The 20,000-nt window shown below is 42.5% G+C and overlaps 1 protein-coding gene across 1 annotated transcript in view; it reads right to left on the minus strand.

The window, feature by feature from the left end:
- LOC143275303 (disks large homolog 1-like) overlaps positions 1-20,000 on the minus strand; it is an 83,125-nt gene that overhangs the window by 472 nt on the left and 62,653 nt on the right. The window contains exons 8-13 of the mRNA XM_076579300.1: positions 17,210-17,312; positions 14,685-14,754; positions 10,873-11,009; positions 10,320-10,455; positions 5,862-5,991; positions 1-1,141 (exon numbers count right to left, since the gene is read on the minus strand). The exon at positions 1-1,141 is cut by the window's left edge and continues 472 nt beyond it. Coding sequence (XP_076435415.1) covers positions 1,132-1,141; positions 5,862-5,991; positions 10,320-10,455; positions 10,873-11,009; positions 14,685-14,754; positions 17,210-17,312 — 586 coding nt within the window. The 3' untranslated portion in view covers positions 1-1,131. The remainder of the gene's footprint in view (positions 1,142-5,861; positions 5,992-10,319; positions 10,456-10,872; positions 11,010-14,684; positions 14,755-17,209; positions 17,313-20,000) is intronic.

Genomic DNA, 20,000 nt, shown 5'->3' on the forward strand with positions numbered 1-20,000 from the left:
ATGCAAAATGAGATGCAAACGAGTGCGCACACACACGCACAAGCACTCACACTCAATACACATGCAAACCCACACACATACATGCACAAACCACACACAGAGATACAGACACACACAGACACACAGTGAAAAGGCGTTAAACTAAAGAAAGAACGAAATACGCACAGGTTGCGTGCACGAGTGTGTGCGTGTGCGTGTGCGTTTGTGTGTGTGTGTGTGTGGTTGAGAGAGAAAAAAGAGAGGGGGAGAGACAGATAGAGATAGACAAACACCCTGACAAAGAGAAACAAAGAGAAAGAGTCACAGACAGATACAAAGAAAGAGAATGAATGAACTGATTAATCAATTAAATGAGGAAATGAATGAAAACTTTATTATGATTATTAACATTAAATGTAACCTTTCTATTTGAAGAGGGGAAAAGGGAGGTGTGTGAAAATAACAAGCATGTAATTCTCTCATAAAGAGAGAGAGACAGACAGACAGACAGACTGAGACAGAGAGACAGACAGACAGACAGAGAGATACAGAGACACAGCCTGAGACAGACAGGCAGAAGACTATTTCTTCACTAACAAGCATAACAGATAAGTAAAGTACATGCTTTTCTCTTTTTTTTATTTTTATTTTTTTTTTATAAACATTCAGTGTTTATGTGGGTATTTTTAAGATGGCAAGAGAGAGAGAGAGACAGAGACAGAGAGAGACAGAAACTGAGAGAGAGAGACAGAGACAAGGGTGACAAACAAGACAAAACCGTACAAGACCGAACAACTTGGATACAAACAGGAATAAACAACCTTTCTTGCTGTACCTGCAGAATACATTTAACACTGGTAGAGCATATATATTATGCGTGCGTACATGTGTGTACATGAAACTGTAAAAGCGCTATGTGAGGCTTAAAAAATGCTGTATAAACGTAACTGTTTTGATCAGTGTTATAATTATGATTACAATCATCATCATCATTATCATTGTTAGTTGCCAGCAACTACGCTACAGCTTGTCCGTCTCTGATTAACACATTTTTTTTTTTTCTCCAACAGCATGTGAAATCCTTGTGACTCAACATGCCACACGTGTAGCTCACAGCACGATGATTTCAAGGCTAGCGGTCCGCTTTGGGAGTCAGTCCTCACTGTGAAAAACAAAAGAACTTTCGGTGACCTTAAAGCCTTCCGGTAACAGGAAATTAAACTCTGGGCGTTTCCATCTACACGTTTGATCTACATCATGTTCAAACAGGGAAACGACCCTGGTATTTTCCATCAACGTTTGATCCACACCATCTTCAAACAGGAAATAAACTCTGGTATTTCCATCTACGTTTGATCTACATTTTGTTCAAAGTACGGTTATCTCATGAATAGTTTCGGAGACCTTAACCTTTATGATCAAGGAAAAAAATAACTCTTGATATTTCAATCTATGTTTGATCCGTCTTATGTCCTAAGCATGTTTCTGGGACGTTTCTGTCACAAAAAAAAACAACAACTGTGCAGCAGTCAAACACAGCTGGTATGATTTTACGTGGACAAGGGGAAGTGTTACAAGCAAAATTACGTAGAAAGAATAGAGTGAAAGAATCTTTAAAGATTTAAAAAAAAAATTAAAAAAAATCCTTTCCCTCCTCCCCCCACCCACCCCTCACCCCCATCCCCCCACTCCCTACTCGACATGCTGTTGCGTCTAGCCACAAAACACTAAACATTATATCATCGAAAGTTAATCAAAAACCCTACAAAGCAAATGAAACAAATACTGTCGAGGGGAAGCAATCCATGAACAAATAAAACTTTCAGGAACTGCCGCAATTATTTCCCTCTTTTATCAAAACTTAATACTGAAAAATTCCACACACACAGACATACAATGAAGGGAAAGCAATCCTTGAAGGTCTAAAGCTTTTAGGAAATGTAATTATTTCCCTCTTTTATCAAAACTTGATAATGAAATACTGCACACACACACACACACACACATTTTAAGGGGAAGCAATCCTTGAATGTCTAAAGCGTTCAGGGAACGCAATTGTTTCCCCTCTTTCATCAAAACTTGATAATGAAAAACAAAAAAAATCCACAAAGAAAAACCCCAAATAATTTTTAAGGGGAAGCAATCCTTGAATGATTAAAGCTGCAAGTAAATGCAGCTGCTTCCCTCTTTCATCAAAACTATGATAAAAAAACAAAACAAACAACAACAACAACAAAAAACCAACAACTTTAAGGGAAAGCAATCCTTGAATGACTAAAGCAGTTTGGAAATTGATCGGCAAGTATTGTATTGCCACCCCAACCCCCACCCTGGCCCCCTCCCCTTCTCCCCTCCCCCCTCCCACCATCCTGTCTGCAAGTGTATTTGTTTTACTATCGAAGTGGATTATGCTAAAGATTTTTGCCAGGAACCAACCCTTTTGCTGCCTAAGGTTCTTTTACATGCGCAAAGTGCATGCTCCACATGGGACCTTGATTCATCGTCGTCTCTTCTGAACGACTACTACCACCCAGACCCAACACCCATGAGTCCAGTGGAGGAGTGAGTAAAAAAAAAAAAGAAAAAAAAGCAAGGTGTGCACATGGGATACGAACCCGCGAACACCCGCTTCCCATAAGGCGCATAACCACGAGGCCAAGGCCACCCCTCCTCCGCTAACTCACACACCTACACGCACAAAATATCAAAACAGACAACACAAACGTAGCAAAAATTCTGACAGGCAGAAAGAAACAAGAGCACTGACAGGCATAATAACTACCAACAAGAGAGGCAAGGCCTTCAAGACTCACTTGTGATAAATTAAGTCCCCTAGCATTAATTACAGAGTAATTTCCCTTTTTTACTATCTGCACCAAAACGTTTGCAAAATAAATAAAACTTCCATGCTTAGCAAAAGAAGTTCCTGTTTGAACAAAAAATGATAATAATGACTGCTCTTGTTGTTGGGTCAGAATATCAGTGCCAAGTTCAGAGAATACAAAATATATATATATATATAACAGTAAATGCAGTTTGCATATAATTAGGCTTCATTTTTAATTTTTTTGTGCCCATCCCAGAGGCGCAATATTGTTTTTTTCCTATTTTCATGCCAAATTTGGTGTCAACTGACAAAGTATTTGCAGAGAAAATGTCAATGTTAAAGTTTACCACGGACACACAGACACACAGACACACACACAGACAACCGAACACCGGGTTAAAACATAGACTCACTTTGTTTTCACAAGTGAGTCAAAAATAAACTGAGAGATCAGACACAGTGACTAAGACTTCGGTATGTGACATGGCAAGACTGCGCTGGCTCTCTGTGCTGCAGCTTTGCTTTGGGGGGCTGGGTTGGCCTTTGGGAACCATCCCAACACAGACTGTCCTGAAACCCTTTTGACCGAGAGAGTGGGAACTGGGTGCAACTTGGGCAAGACACTCTCCACTTTCATCAAATTCTAGCCCAGATAGCTGGGACAGCAGTTACCTCCTCTGCTGTTCTGTTCTGATGGTCATAGTCGAACACGACTACCATACATTTGTACCCTCAATGTTATCATCATCCCTAATATTCCTTGTGACTCAGGTCCACTTTGGCAGTACCAGTTCCATTTCATCAAATTCTAGCCCAGATAGCTGGGACAGCAGTTACCTCCTCTGCTGTTCTGATGGTCATTAAGTCGAACACGACAACCATACATTTGTACCCTCAATGTTATCATCACCCCTAATATTCCTTGTGACTCAGGTCCACTTTGGCAGTACCAGTTCCATTTCATCAAATTCTAGCCCAGATAGCTGGGACAGCAGTTGCCTCCTCTGCTCTTCTGATGGTCAAAGTCGGACATGATTGACTATCATACAATACATACAATAATACAGGCATAACCTTACACTAGTTTCAAAAAAGATACAGACAGTTATAAAGGCGGAGACAACAATAAGACACAGATACTGCCTGACACAGACAACACAATACAACCACAAGTATGAAGACACACAGACAGACACACAGAGAGAACACAGACAACAGGTGCACACAGTCTCTCTCTCTGTGTGTCTCACCTGTCGCGCTCGTCCTCATCTTTCTCAGTACAACACACGATACAACACAATGCAGTACAATACAACACAATACAGTACAATACAGTGCAACACAGTACAATAAGATACAACACAATAAAACAAATTACAACACAATGCATTGCAATACAACATAATACTACACAAACATAATCATAGAAAAATAAAGAACTGACAACAGACAATACAATGAAATGCAATGCAATGCAATGCAATACAACATACTACAACACAAACATAATTATAAAAACTAAAGAACTGACAGCAGACATTACAACACAACACAAATATAATTATAAAAAAAATAAATAAAAACACTGACAACAGACAACACCTTCCTCACACAGACAACACAGCAACAGGTATGTGGTAATACAACACAATACAATACAATACAAAACAACACAGACACTGACATAAAGAAACGACAACAGACAACACCTTACACAACACAACAGAGAACACCTTATACACAACAGATAGTAGGGATAAACAGGTATGTGGTAATACAATGCAATACAATATAATATAATACAGCATAACACAATATAACACAACACAAACACAGACTTAAAGAATGGACACAGCACCTTACAGACAAACACACAGAGAATAGCTATGTAGTAATATAATACAATACAATGTAATGCAATGCAATACAATACAGTATGGACACCATACAACACAAACAAAGATGACAGCTTACATAACAGACAACACACACAGCATCTTACACACAAACACAACACAGATGACAGCTTACATAACAGATAACACCATACACAACAGATGACGCCTTACACACACAGACAACATCTTATACACACAGACAACACATATGACAGCTCACATAACAGATAACATCATACTCAACAGATGATCAACACCTTACACACACAGAGACAACACAGACGACATCTTATACACACAGACAACACAAGACGACAGCTTACACAACAGATAACACCATACACAACAGACAACACCTTACACACACACACAACACTGATGACATACACACAGACAACACAAGACGACAGCTTACATAACAGATAACACCACACACAACAGACGACGCCTTACACACGCAGACAACATCTTATAAACACAGACAACACTGACGACATCTTATACACACAGACAACACAAGACGACAGCTTACATAACAGATAACATCATACTCAACAGATGATCAACACCTTACACACACACAGACAACACAGACGACATCTTATACACACAGACAACACAAGACGACAGCTTACACAACAGATAACACCATACACAACAGACAACACCTTACACACACAAACAACACAGACGACATCTTATACACACAGACAACACAAGACGACAGCTTACATAACAGATAACACCATACACAACAGATGAAACCTTACACACACAGACAACACAGACGACATCTTATACACACAGACGACACAGATGACAGCTCACATAACAGATAACACCATACTCAACAGATGATTGACACCTTACACACACACAGACAACACAGACAACATCTTATACACACAGACAACACAAGACGACAGCTTACATAACAGATAACACCATACACAACAGACAACACCTTACACACACAAACAACACAGACGACATCTTATACACACAGACAACACAGACGACATCTTATACACACAGACAACACAAGACGACAGCTTACATAACAGATAACACCATACACAACAGATGACACAGAGAACACCTTACACACCCAGACAACAGACATGCCAACTCTTTCTTTCTCTCTCTCTCCCTCTCACCTGTCCATATCATCGTCATCCTCCTCCTCCTCTGTCATGCTGCGTTTGGGGGGTGGGGGGGTCGCGGGTCGGAATGTTGACATGGGGGAGGGTACCGACGACGTCGGGTGACTGTGCTGTGCCGATAAATCTGGCAGACACACAGATGTATATATATATATATATTTTTTTTTTTTCTTCTAATCTCGAACGATTTTCATCGAGGAAAACGGGAATAGGAATGAGGGAAAATGCTTGAAAACTACTGACTTTTAATGGGTGATTACACTGCACTGTCTTCTTCTTCTTCTGCGTTCGTGGGCTGCAACTCCCACGTTCACTCGTATGCACACGAGTGGGCTTTTACGTGTATGACTGTCTTTACCCCGCCATGTAGGCAGCCATACTCCGTTTTCTGGGGTGTGCATGCTGGGTATGTTCTTGTTTCCATAACCCACCGAATGCTGACATGGATCACAGGATCTTTAACGTGCGTATTTGATCTTCTGCTTGCATATACACACGAAGGGGGGTTCAGGCACTAGCATGTCTGCACATATGTTCACCTGGGAGATAGTAAAAATCTCCACCATTTACCCACCAGGCGCCGTCACCGTGATTCGAACCCGGGACCTTCAGATTGACAGTCCAACGCTTTAACCACTCGGCTATTGCGCCCGTTGCTGCACTGTCAAATCTGGTAACGCATCCGCCTAGGTAAGCGGGAGAATCTGAGCGCACTGGTTCACATCCCACAGTCGCCAGTATTTTCTCCCCCTCCACTAGAACTTGAGCGGTGGTGTGGAGCCAGCTGCATTGCTCGGACGGAAGAGCCTAGTATGGTAAGGCAGTAACCTGCTACTGACTGTGTGTGGTATGGAACTGACCAATGGCATAGTTCGGTCAACGAAGGTGTGTGGTATGCAACTGACCAATGGCATAGTTCGGTCAACGAAGGTGTGTGGTATGCAACTGACCAATGGCATAGTTCGGTCAACGAAGGCATTTAGTCACATGTAACTGTCAAAAAGTTAGAACCAAGCAATGCAACTGGCACCTGGACACTAGTCATTCAGATGAGATGCTATACCAAGGTCCCGTGTGCAGCATGCAGGTCGCGCATGTAAAAGAACCAAAAACCTGGCCAGATTCGGTAGAAAAGTTCTTTTCGATAGAAAAACAAATAAAACTGCAGGCAGAAAGAAAAAAAAAAAAAAAAAGGTGGCGCTCTCAGTGTAGCAATGCACTCTCCCTGGGTAGAGCAGCCCAATTTTCACACAGAGAAATCTGTTCTGACAAAAAGAGGAGGCACAGAGAGAGAGAGTGACCCTAGCCCTACAACCAACAGCGCTACAACACACGCCACAGCCGAGTGGTTAAAACGTTGGACTTTCAATCTGAGGGTCCCGGGTTTGAATTTCAGTAATGTACTTGTATAATGTAAATATTTCTAAAAAATAAAAAAAATGTTCACAAAAATGGAATAAAAAAAAAAAGTAAGGGGGATCAGGAAGTGAGGAGAAGGATCTTGCAAGTTCCTGTGTTTGACATGCACCTAGGTTGTCGTCATGGGAACTGCTATCAGGGAAGCATGAGATGTACTTGTATAATGTAAATATTATCACAAAAAAAACAACAACAAAAAGTTCACACACACACACAAAAAAAGCAAAAAAAAAGCGGGATTTCAGGGGGGAGAAAGAGAAGGCTCTCGTAAGTTCCTGTTTAGACACGTACCCAGCTCGTTGTTATGACAACTGACATGAGGGAAGCATGAGGTGTACTTGTATGATGAAAATATCCCCCTCCCCCCAACCCACCCCCAAAAGTGTTCATTAAATAAATAAAAGAAAAAAAATAGAAAGGTTGGGGGCGGCGGGCTGAGGCAGATGTAGTAGGAGGGGTGTGTGTGTGTGGGGGGGGGGGGGGGGGGGGGGGGTGGGGGCGCGAGGGGCTGGGGTGAACAAGAAAGGATCTGGAAAATTCCTATGTTGACACGAACCCAGGTCATTGTCATCAGAACAGACATCGGGGGAAGTACAAGGTGTACTTGTTTAATGTAATTTTTTTTTTTTTTTAAGTGTTCGCACACACACACACAAAAAAAAGTAAAGAAAAGAAAAGCAGGACTGGGGGGGTGGGGTGGGTGGGGGGTGGGCTGGGAAAGAAGGATATCGTGGGCCCCTGTTTTGACATATTAACATATACCCAGGTCGTCGTCATAGGAACTGACGTCGGGGCATGTATGAGGTGTACACACACAGTATTCACACACACACATACCAAAAAAAAAAAAAAAAAAAAAAAAAAGAGGAAAGGGTCGAGGACAACAGGGGGCGGGGATGTGGGGAGACAGATCTCACGAGCTCCAGTTCTGACACATACCCAGGTCGTCATCATAGGAACTGACGTCGGGGCATGTATGAGGTGTACACACACAGTATTCACACACACACACATACCAAAAAAAAAAAAAAAGAAAAAAAAGAGGAAAGGGTCAAGGACAACAGGGGGCGGGGATGTGGGGAGACAGATCTCGCGAGCTCCAGTTCTGACACATACCCAGGTCATCGTAATAGGAACTGATGTCGGGGCATGTATGAGGTGTACACACACAGTATCCACACACACACACACCAAAAAAAAAAAGAAAAAAAAAGGAAAGGGTCGAGGACAACAGGGGGTGGGTGTCGGGAGACAGATCTCGCGAGCTCCAGTTCTGACACATACCCAGGTCATCGTCATAGGAACTGACGTCGGGGCATGTATGAGGTGTACACACACACAGTATTCACACACACACACACCAAAAAAAAAAAAAGAAAAAAAAGAGGAAAGGGTTGAGGACAACAGGGGGCGGGTGTCAGGAGACAGATCTTGTGAGCTCAAGTTCTGACACACACCCAGGTCGTCGTCATAGGAACTGACGTCGGGGCATGTATGAGGTGTACACACACAGTATTCACACACACATACCAAAAAAAAAAGAAAAAAAAAAAGGAAAGGGTCAAGGACAACAGGGGGTGGTTGTGGGGTGGGGAGACAGATCTCGCAAGCTCCAGTTCTGACACATACCCAGGTCATCGTCATAGGAACTGACGTCGGGGCATGTATGAGGTGTACACACACAGTATTCACACACACACACACACCAAAAAAAAAAAAAAAGAAAAAAAAGAGGAAAGGGTCGAGGACAACAGGGGGCGGGTGTCGGGAGACAGATCTTGCGAGCTCCAGTTCTGACACATACCCAGGTCGTCGTCATAGGAACTGACGTCGGGGCATGTATGAGGTGTACACACACAGTATTCACACACACACACATACCAAAAAAAAAAAAGACAAAAAAAAGGAAAGGGTCAAGGACAACAGGGGGCGGGGATGTGGGGAGACAGATCTTGCGAGCTCCAGCTCTGACACATACCCAGGTCATCGTCATAGGAACTGACGTCGGGGCATGTATGAGGTGTACACACACAGTATTCACACACACATACCAAAAAAAAAGAAAAAAAAAAAAAGGAAAGGGTCGAGGACAACAGGGGGTGGTTGTGGGGTGGGGAGACAGATCTCACGAGCTCCAGTTCTGACACATACCCAGGTCGTCGTCATAAGAACAGACGTCGGGGCATGTATGAGGTGTACACACACAGTATTCACACACACACACCAAAAAAAAAAAAAAAGAAAAAAAAGAGGAAAGGGTGGAGGACAACAGGGGGTGGTTGTGGGGTGGGGAGACAGATCTCGCGAGCTCCAGTTCTGACACATACCCAGGTCGTCGTCACAGGAATTGACGTCGGGGCATGTATGAGGTGTACACACACAGTATTCACACACACACACATACCAAAAAAAAAAAGAAAAAAAAAAGGAAAGGGTCAAGGACAACAGGGGGCGGGGCGAGGGTGTGGGGAGACAGATCTTGCGAGCTCCAGTTCTGACACATACCCAGGTCGTCGTCATAGGAACTGACGTCGGGGCATGTATGAGGTGTACACACACAGTATTCACACACACACATACCAAAAAAAAAAAAAAGAAAAAAAAGAGGAAAGGGTCGAGGACAACAGGGGGCGGGTGTGGGGAGACAGATCTCGCGAGCTCCAGTTCTGACACGTACCCAGGTCGTCGTCATAGGAACAGACGTTGGGGCATGTATGAGGTGTACACACACAGTATTCACACACACACACATACAAAAAAAAGAAAAAAAAAAAGGAAAGGGTCGAGGACAACAGGGGGTGGTTGTGGGGTGGGGAGACAGATCTCACGAGCTCCAGGTCTGACACATACCCAGGTCGTCGTCATAGGAACTGACGTCGGGGCATGTATGAGGTGTACACACACAGTATTCACACACACACACACATACCAAAAAAAAAAGAAGAAAAAAAAAAAGGAAAGGGTCGAGGACAACAGGGGGCGGGGCGGGGGTGTGGGGAGACAGATCTTGCGAGCTCCAGTTCTGACACATACCCAGGTCGTCGTCATGTGAACTGACGTCGGGGAAGTAGGACGGCTTGGCGATGGTGAGCCGAACGACGTCCCCAGTGGCCTTGAGGGCCGCCACTGCCTCTTCGTGAGACACGTCCTCCAGGTGAGTGTCGTTCACCTGGTGATAGACAGGACACACAGGTGCAGTGTTGGGTGTTACAGTTTCAGTTGGACTTTTTCAGCTTGCTCAAGGAGGCCGTCTTTTATCTATCATTGTTATCATCATTTTTTATGTCATTAAGTAGTAGTAGTAGTAGTAGTAGTAGTAGTAGTAGTTGTGGTATTGTCATTATCATTATTATCATTAATATTATTATTATTATGATTATCATTATCATTATTATTGTTATTGTTTTGTTGCTGGTATTGGTGCTGTTATCATCATCATCATCAACATCATTATTATTAATACTATTATCATTATTATCATCATCATCATCATTATCATCATCAATTATCAATATATTATTATCATCATCATCATTTTTGTCATTATCATCATTATCATCATAAACAGATAAAAAAAAAAACTTACAGCAATCAAGCGGTCCATGACAGCCAGACGGCCGTCCTGCTCAGCGCTGCCTCCCTCGATCACCTTGGTAATGAAGATGCCGTTGTCCCCTGGAATGTGCTGGTTCCCCCTCCCCCCCGCGATGCTGAAGCCCAAACCTGTGTAGCGCACGTGAAAAGTACGCAGATCATGGTTCAGAGAGTGTAAGGGGATTGGGGGAGGGGGGTGGGGAGGAGTGGTGGGGGGGGGGGGGGGGGGGGGCTGTAATACCCACATACAAAAACAAGAGAGGCAAGGCCTTCAAGACTCACTTGTGATACACTTAAAAAAAAAAAAAATCTAATCGTTAAAATGTGTTCTGTATTTGTTATTATAGAGCTTCGTGTTAAAAAAAAAAAGAAAAAAGTCCTAACCAGATTCGAATTAAGTCCCCTAGCATTAATTACAGATTTCCCTTTTTCACTACCTGCACCAAAACGTTTGCAAAATAAATGAAACTTCCATGCTTAGCAAAAGAAGTTCCTGTTTGAACAAAAAATGATAATAATGACTGCTCTTGTTGTTGGGTCAGAACATCAGATCAAAGTGCCAAGTTTAGAGAATACAAAAAATCCAAATATAACAGTAAATGCAGTTTGAATATAATTAGGCTTCTTTTTTATTTTTTTGTGCCCATCCCAGAGGTGCAATATTGTTTTAAACAAGATGATTGGATAGAACTGAATTTTTCCTATTTTTAAGCCTAATTTGGTGTCAACTGACAAAGTATTTGCAGAGAAAATGTCAATGTTAAAGTTTACCACGGACACACAGACACAGACACACACACACACAGACAACCGAACACCGGGTTAAAACATAGACTCACTTTGTTTACACAAGTGAGTCAAAAAAGCCCTTGCGTAACTTTCGTACTCCAGGTACCAGTTAACTCATGCCATGGTTACTTCCCCTTGTAGAACAGGTACGAGCATTCTGGTACCAACACACTATTCTAAATATCGTTCATTTTTGCTTGATACAGTTGGCATTCTGAACTGAACTGTTTAAATCAACAATTCTCCAATGATTTTTGCCATTTCAGTGCTGCACACGGGGCCTCGGTTTATCGTTTCATCCAAACGACTAGGCGCTCAGTTTGATGATTTTTCCAGTCAAACAGGGGAAGAAAGGGCGAGGGCAGGATTCGAACCCAGACCCTCAGTCACGGACTCTGTACTGGCAGATGAGCGCCTTGGCCATTCTGCCACATTCCGCTGCTGAGCTGTGTTATATTACACTGAACAGTACACACAAAGATCAACAAGAGAGGCAAGGCCTTCAAGACTCACTTGTGATAAATTAAGTCCCCTAGCATTAATTACAGAGTAATTTCCCTTTTTTTTTACTATCTGCACCAAAACGTTTGCAAAAATAAATAAAACTTCCATGCTTAGCAAAAGAAGTTCCTGTTTAAACAAAAAATGATAATAATGACTGCTCTTGTTGTTGTGTCAGAATAAGAGGTCAAAGTGCCAAGTTTAGAGAATACAAAAAATATAAATATAACAGTAGATGCAGTTTGCATTTAATCAGGCTTCTTTTTTTAATTTTTTTGTGCCCATCCCAGAGGTGCAATATTGTTTAAAACAAGATGACTGGAAAGACCTGAATTTTTCCTATTTTTATGCCTAATTTGGTGTCAAGTGACAAAGTATTTGCAGAGAAAATGTCAATGTTAAAGTTTACCACGGACACACAGACACACACACACACAGATAACCGAACACCGGGTTAAAACTCAGACTCACTTTGTTTACACAAGTGAGTCAAAAAGGTTTTCACACTGTGTTATTCTTATCATTACTTTATCTATGTTCTTCTTCTTCTTCTTTTTCTTCTGCGTTTGTGAGCTGCAACTTCCACGTTCACTCGTATGTACACGAGCTGGCTTTTACGTGTATGACCATTTTTACCCTGCCATGTAGGCAGCCATACTCCGTTTTCGGGGCTGTGCATGTTGGCTATGTTCTTGTTTCCATAACCCACCGAACGCTGACATGGATTACAGGATCTTTAATGTGCGATTTGATCTTCTGCTTGCGTATGCACATGAAGGGTGTTCAGGCACTGGCAGGTCTGCACATATGTTGACCTGGGAGATTGCTAAAATCTCCACCCTTTACCCACCAGGCGCCGTCACCGAGACTCGAACCCAGGGCCCTCAGACTGGAAGTCCAACGCTTTAACCACTCGGCTACTGCGCCCGTCGACTTTGTCTATCTATCTATCGCTTTAACAGTCAGTAGTGTATATCTCTGTCTTCTGCTTTTGCAGATCTGGGCTGAAACTCCCATGTTCGCACACATGTATTTTTGTATTTGTATTTTCTATTTCTCTTTATCACAACAGATTTCTCTCTGTGAAATTCGGGCTGCTCTCCCCAGGGACAGCACGTCTCTACACTACAGTGCCACCAATTTTTTTTTAAATTTTTTTCCTGCGTGCAGTGTTATTTGTTTTTCCTATCGAAGTGGATTTTTCAACAGAATTTTGCCAGGAACAACCCTTTTGTTGACAGGGGTTCTTTTACGTGTGCTATGTGCATGCTGCACATGGGACCTCAGTTTATCATCTCATCTGAATGACTAGCGTCCAGACCACCACTCAAGGTCTAGTGGAGGGGGAGAAAATATCGGCGGCTGAGTCATGATTCAAACCAGCGCCATGCTCTACTTTCAGGGGTGTGACATTCTGTGTATGTTCTTGTTTCCGTAACTTACCGTTTCATGTTTTTGCTTCCTCAACTCACTGAACACTTCACACGGATGACAGGATCTTTAACAAGCATATTTTATCTTCCGCATGTGAAGTGTTGGCCTAGAGGTTAAGCGTCCACCTAGGAAGCTAGAGAATCTGAGCGCACCAGTTCGAATCCATCAGTCACCAGTATTTTTTCTCCCCCTCCACAGAGAGAGAGAGAGAGAGAGAGAGAGAGAGAGAGAGAGAGAAACTTAACAGAAAAAAAAACTTCATAAAGAAACAAGACACACAGACACACACACAATTGAAAGATATCATAAATAGAGACAAGCAAAAAAAGATGGACTACAATGGACCATTGTTGATCGCTGGTCAGAATCTTCTTCTTCTTCTGCGTTCACTCGTATGCACACGAGTGGGCTTTTATGTGTATGACCGTTTTTACCCCACCATGTAGGCAGACATACTCCGTTTTCGGGGCTGTGCATGCTGGGTATGTTCTTGTTTCCATAACCCACTGAACGCTGACATGGATTACAGGATCTTTAACATGCGTATTTGATCTTCTGCTTGCATATACACACGAAGGGGGTTCAGGCACTAGCAGGTCTGCACATATGTTGACCTGGGAGATCGTAAAAATCTCCACCCTATACCCACCAGGCGCCGTCACAGTGATTCGAACCCGAGACCCTCAGATTGACAGTCCAATGCTTTAACCACTCGGCTATTGCGCCCGTCACCACTGGTCAGAATCAAAAGAAGAGGTTTTGGAGAATATAAAAAGAAGTAAAAAAAAAAAAAAAAAATTCAGGTTAAAGATTACTGCATACGCTCCCCTTCTGCCCCCCCTCCCCCCTCCCTCCCCCCCCCCCACCCACACACACCCCTCCCCACCTCCCTGTTGAAAGAAAAGGTTTGAAACACTAACCACCCCTCACAACCTCATCACATAAAAGAAAGAGAAAGCATCACAGAAAAAAAAAATCCCAACTTTCTAATCAAATAAAATCCACCCCTGTCAACACAATAGTTGAAATTTAAATAAAAGAAAAAAAAAAGAAAGAAAGAAAGAAAGAAAGAAAACTCACCCTTATTCACCCCTTTCACCAGCTCAATCTCCATCACATTTTCTGATGGAGCCTTCATCCGTCGGACGTACTGCAACACAGTGAGCAAAACAAGTTATTGTCATGAGAGAGAGAGAGAGAGACAGAGAGAGACAGAGACAAAGAGACACAGAGAGTGCAGCAGTGCAGGGTCTCCTCTGGACTGTGGCCTCCAGGCGACCTAACATTGATGGTTCCCTGTGGACTGCTGACGCTGGAACTGCGACGGACGAACCCGGGTGTGGCCGTGTATGGGGGAATCTAAATGAGCGGCGTGGGAGTAATGCCACTGAAAACGGCGCAGATGATGGGGCAACAAAAAAAAAAAAAAAAAAAAAAAAAAGACACAGAGAGAGTGTGTGTGTGTCAGGTGAGGAGCCGAGGAGGAGTGGGCAGGGCGCGTGGGTTGTGTTTCACAGGTGTCGTCCTAATTCGACTAATCCTGTGCCACCTACTCTCATTTCACATGCTCCCCGGTTCGCCTATCACTACACTGTCGGTGCCAATTAGCCTATCACTACACTGTCGGTGCCAATTACCCTATCACTAAATTGGTAAAGCCAGTCTTACCTAGTACCTATCACTAAATTGACACGCTCTCCATGGGGAGAGCAGCCCGAATTTCACACAGAGTTTTGACAAAAGAGTAATACAATACAATACAATACAATGCAATACAATACAATACAATACTTGGCGGCAACGAAAGAGTTAAATACTGGAACCGCAACGAGTGAGGGCGTCACAATACAATACAATACAATGCAATGCAATACAATACTCAGCGGCAGCAAAAGAGTTAAATACTGACCAGGAGGACCTTGCAGGTGGAACGTGTGAGGGCGTCACAATACAATACAGTACAATACAATACAATACAATACAATACAATACTTGGCGGCAGTGAAAGAGTTAAATACTGACCAGGAGGACCTTGGAGCCGAAACGTGTGAGGGCATCACTATACAATACAATACAATACAATACCATTCTTGGCGGCAGTGAAAGAGTTAAATACTGACCAGGAGGACCTTGGAGCTGGAACGTGTGAGGGCGTCACAACACAATACAATACAATACAATGCAATGCAATACAATACAATACTTGGTGGCAGCAAAAGAGTTAAATACTGACCAGGAGGACCTTGGAGGTAGAACATGTGAGGATGTCACAATACAATACAATTCAATACAATGCAATACAATACAATTCTTGGCGGCAGTGAAAGAGTTAAATACTGACCAGGAGGACCTTGGAACCGGAACGTGTGAGGGCATCACAATACAATACAATACAATACAATGCAATGCAATGCAATACAATACTCAGCGGCAGCAAAAGAGTTAAATACTGACCAGGACCTTGGAGCCGGAACATGTGAGGGCATCACAACACAACACAACACAATACATACTGACCAGGAGGACCTTGGAGCCGGAACGTGTGAGGGCGTCACAATACAATACAATACAATACAATGCAATACAATACAATTCTTGGCGGCAGCGAAAGAGTTAAATACTGACCAGGAGGACCTTGGAGCCGGAACGCGTGAGGGCGTCACAATACAATACAATACAATACTTGGCAGCAGCGAAAGAGTTAAATACTGACCAGGAGGACCTTGGAGCTGGAACGTGTGAGGACATCACAATACAACACAATACAATACAACACAATACAATTCTTGGTGGCAGTGAAAGAGTTAAATACTGACCAGGAGGACCTTGGAGCCGGAACGTGTGAGGGCGTCACAATACAACACAATACAGTACAATACAATGCAATACAATACAATACAATACAATTCTTGGCGGCAGCGAAAGAGTTAAATACTGACCAGGAGGACCTTGGAGCCGGAACGCGTGAGGGCGTCACAATACAATACAATAGTTGGCAGCAGCGAAAGAGTTAAATACTGACCAGGAGGACCTTGGAGCCGGAACGTGTGAGGGTGTCACAATACAATACAACACAATACAATTCTTGGCGGCAGTGAAAGAGTTAAATACTGACCAGGAAGACCTTGGAGGTGGAACATGTGAGGGTGTCACAATACAATACAATACAATACAATGCAATACAATACAATTCTTGGCGGCAGCGAAAGAGTTAAATACTGACCAGGAGGACCTTGGAGCTGGAACGCGTGAGGGCGTCACAATACAATACAATACAATACAATACTTGGCGGCAGTGAAAGAGTTAAATACTGACCAGGAGGACCTTGGAGCCGGAACGTGTGAGGGCGTCACAATACAATACAATACAATACAATACAATACAACACAATACAATTCTTGGCGGCAGTGAAAGAGTTAAATACTGACCAGGAAGACCTTGGAGGTGGAACATGTGAGGGTGTCACAACACAATACATTACTCGGCGGCAGCGAAAGAGTTAAATACTGACCAGGAGGACCTTGGAGCCGGAACGTGTGAGGGCGTCACAATACAATGCAATACAATACAATACTTGGCGGCAGCGAAAGAGTTAAACACTGACCAGGAGGACCTTGGAGCCGGAACGTGTGAGGGCGTCCACTGCAGCAGTGTGTGTGGTGTTGGACATGTCCTCACCCCCAACCTTGACAATGATGTCGTTCACCCTGAAAAAAACAACAAGCAAACAAACACATAGAATCGTCATCAGAGGCACCGTAGCATTGTCAGGGCCTGGAGAAAACAAAGAAACAAACAAACAAATAGAATCATCATCGGAGGCACCGTGGCATTATAAAGAATCGTCATCAGAGGCACCGTGGCATTATCAGTAGTCTGAGAAAATAGTATCAGTAACAGCAGCTCAAGGAGGCGTCACTGCGTTCGGTCAAATCCATATACGCTACACCACGTCTGCCAAGCAGATGCCTGACCAGCAGCGAAACCCAACGCGCTTAGACAGGCCTTGAGAAAATATAAAAAAAATTATAAAATAAAATAAAATAACAATTTTTTTTTTTAATTAAAAAGATAAATAAAATAAAATAACAAATAAATAAATAAATAAAATTAATAAAATGAATAAACAAATAAAAAAAAAAAAGAAAAAAAAATAGATAAATAAACAGAAAATAAACAAACAAATAAACAAATAGAATCGTCATCAAAGGCACCGTGGCATTATCAGTGTCTGAGAAAACAAACAAACAAACAGAATCGTCATCGGAGGCACCGTAGCATTATCAGTGCCTGAGAAAACAAAGAAAGAAACAAATAGAATCGTCATCGGAGGCACCGTGGCATTATCAGTGCCTGAGAAAACAAACAAAGAATAGAATCGTCATCAGAGGCACCAAGGCATTATCAGAACCTGAGAAAATAAACAAAGAGAATAGAATCATAATCGGAGGCTCCGTGGCATTATCAGTGCCTGACAAAACAAAGAAAATAGAATCATCATCAAAGGCACCATGGCATTATCAGTGCCTGAGAAAACAAAGAAAGAAACAAACAAATAGAATCGTCATCGGAGGCACCGTGGCATTATCAGTGCCTGAGAAAATAAACAAAGAGAATAGAATCACCATCAGAGGCACCATGGCATTATCAGAACCTGAGAAAACAAACAAAGAGAATAGAATCGTCATTGGAGACACCAAGGCATTATCAGAACCTGAGAAAATAAACAAAGAGAATAGAATCATAATCGGAGGCTCCGTGGCATTATCAGTGCCTGACAAAACAAAGAAAATAGAATCATCATCAAAGGCACCATGGCATTATCAATGCCTGAGAAAACAAAGAAGGAAACAAACAAATAGAATCGTCATCGGAGGCACCGTAGCATTATCAGTGCCTGAGAAAACAAACAAACAAACATATAGAATCGTCATCAAAGACACCGAGGCATTATCAGAGCCTGAGAAAATAAACAAAGAGAGTAGAATCACCATCAGAGGCACCATGGCATTATCAGAACCTGAGAAAACAAACAAAGAGAATAGAATCGTCATTGGAGACACCATGGCATTATCAGTGCCTGACAAAACAAACAAACAAACAAACAGAATCATTATTGGAGGCACCGTGGCATTATCAGTGCCTGACACAACAAAGAGAATAGAATCGTCATCAGAGGCACCGTGGCATTATCAGTGCCTGACACAACAAAGAGAATAGAATCGTCATCGGAGGCACCGTGGCATTATCAGTGTCTGAGAAAACAAAGAAAGAAAGAAACAAACAGAATCGTCATCGGAGGCACCGTAGCATTATCAGTGCCTGAGAAAACAAAGAAACAAATAGAATCGTCATCGGAGGCACCGTGGCATTATCAGTGCCTGAGAAAACAAACAAACAAACAAACAGAATCATCATCAAAGACACCGAGGCATTATCAGAGCCTGAGAAAATAAACAAAGAGAATAGAATCGTCATCAGAGGCACCATGGCATTATCAGAACCTGAGAAAACAAACAAAGAGAATAGAATCGTCATTGGAGACACCATGGCATTATCAGTGCCTGACAAAACAAACAAACAAACAAACAAACAGAATCATTATTGGAGGCACCATGGCATTATCAGTGCCTGACACAACAAAGAGAATAGAATTGTCATCAGAGGCACCGAGGCATTATCAGAGCCTGAGAAAATAAACAAAGAGAATAGAATCATCATCAGAGACACCATGGCATTATCAGAACCTGAGAAAACAAAGAGAATAGAGAATCGTCATTGGAGACACCACAGCATTATCAGTGACAAAACAAACAAACAAACAAACAGAATCATTATTGGAGGCACTGTGGCATTATCAGTGCCTGACAGAACAAAGAGAATAGAATCGTCATCGGAGGCATCATGGCATTATCAGAGCCTGAGAAAACAAACAAACAAACAAACAGAATCATCACCAGAGTCACCATGACATAATCAATTAGGTGTGGGGACTTCCGATCCAGTGTTCAACGGTGATCAGGGTTTGAAGACCCCAGTTCCGGCATGGTGTTGTGTCCTTGGGAAATGCACTTTACTCCTTTTATTATTATTATTATTATTATTATTATTATTATTATTTTATTTTTTATTATTTTTTTTGTGTGTGTGTGCCTCACTCCACCCAGGTGTGAACGGAGGCCGGACTTCGATAGGGGAAGGTTAAAACAGCTGAAAACCAAACTCCGCATCTTCAACTCCAATGTGAAGTCAATTCTGCTCTATGGATGCGAGACATGGTGGACAACACAGACGATGCAGCAGAAGATTCAGACATTCTTCAACACCTGTCTGAGGCGCATCTACAAGATCCGATGGCAGGAGAAGATCCGAAACGAAGATCTGTGGGAGCGAGC

Source organism: Babylonia areolata, chromosome 30 (assembly GCF_041734735.1).
Source record: "Babylonia areolata isolate BAREFJ2019XMU chromosome 30, ASM4173473v1, whole genome shotgun sequence".
Classification (NCBI taxonomy): Eukaryota; Metazoa; Mollusca; class Gastropoda; order Neogastropoda; family Buccinidae; genus Babylonia; species Babylonia areolata.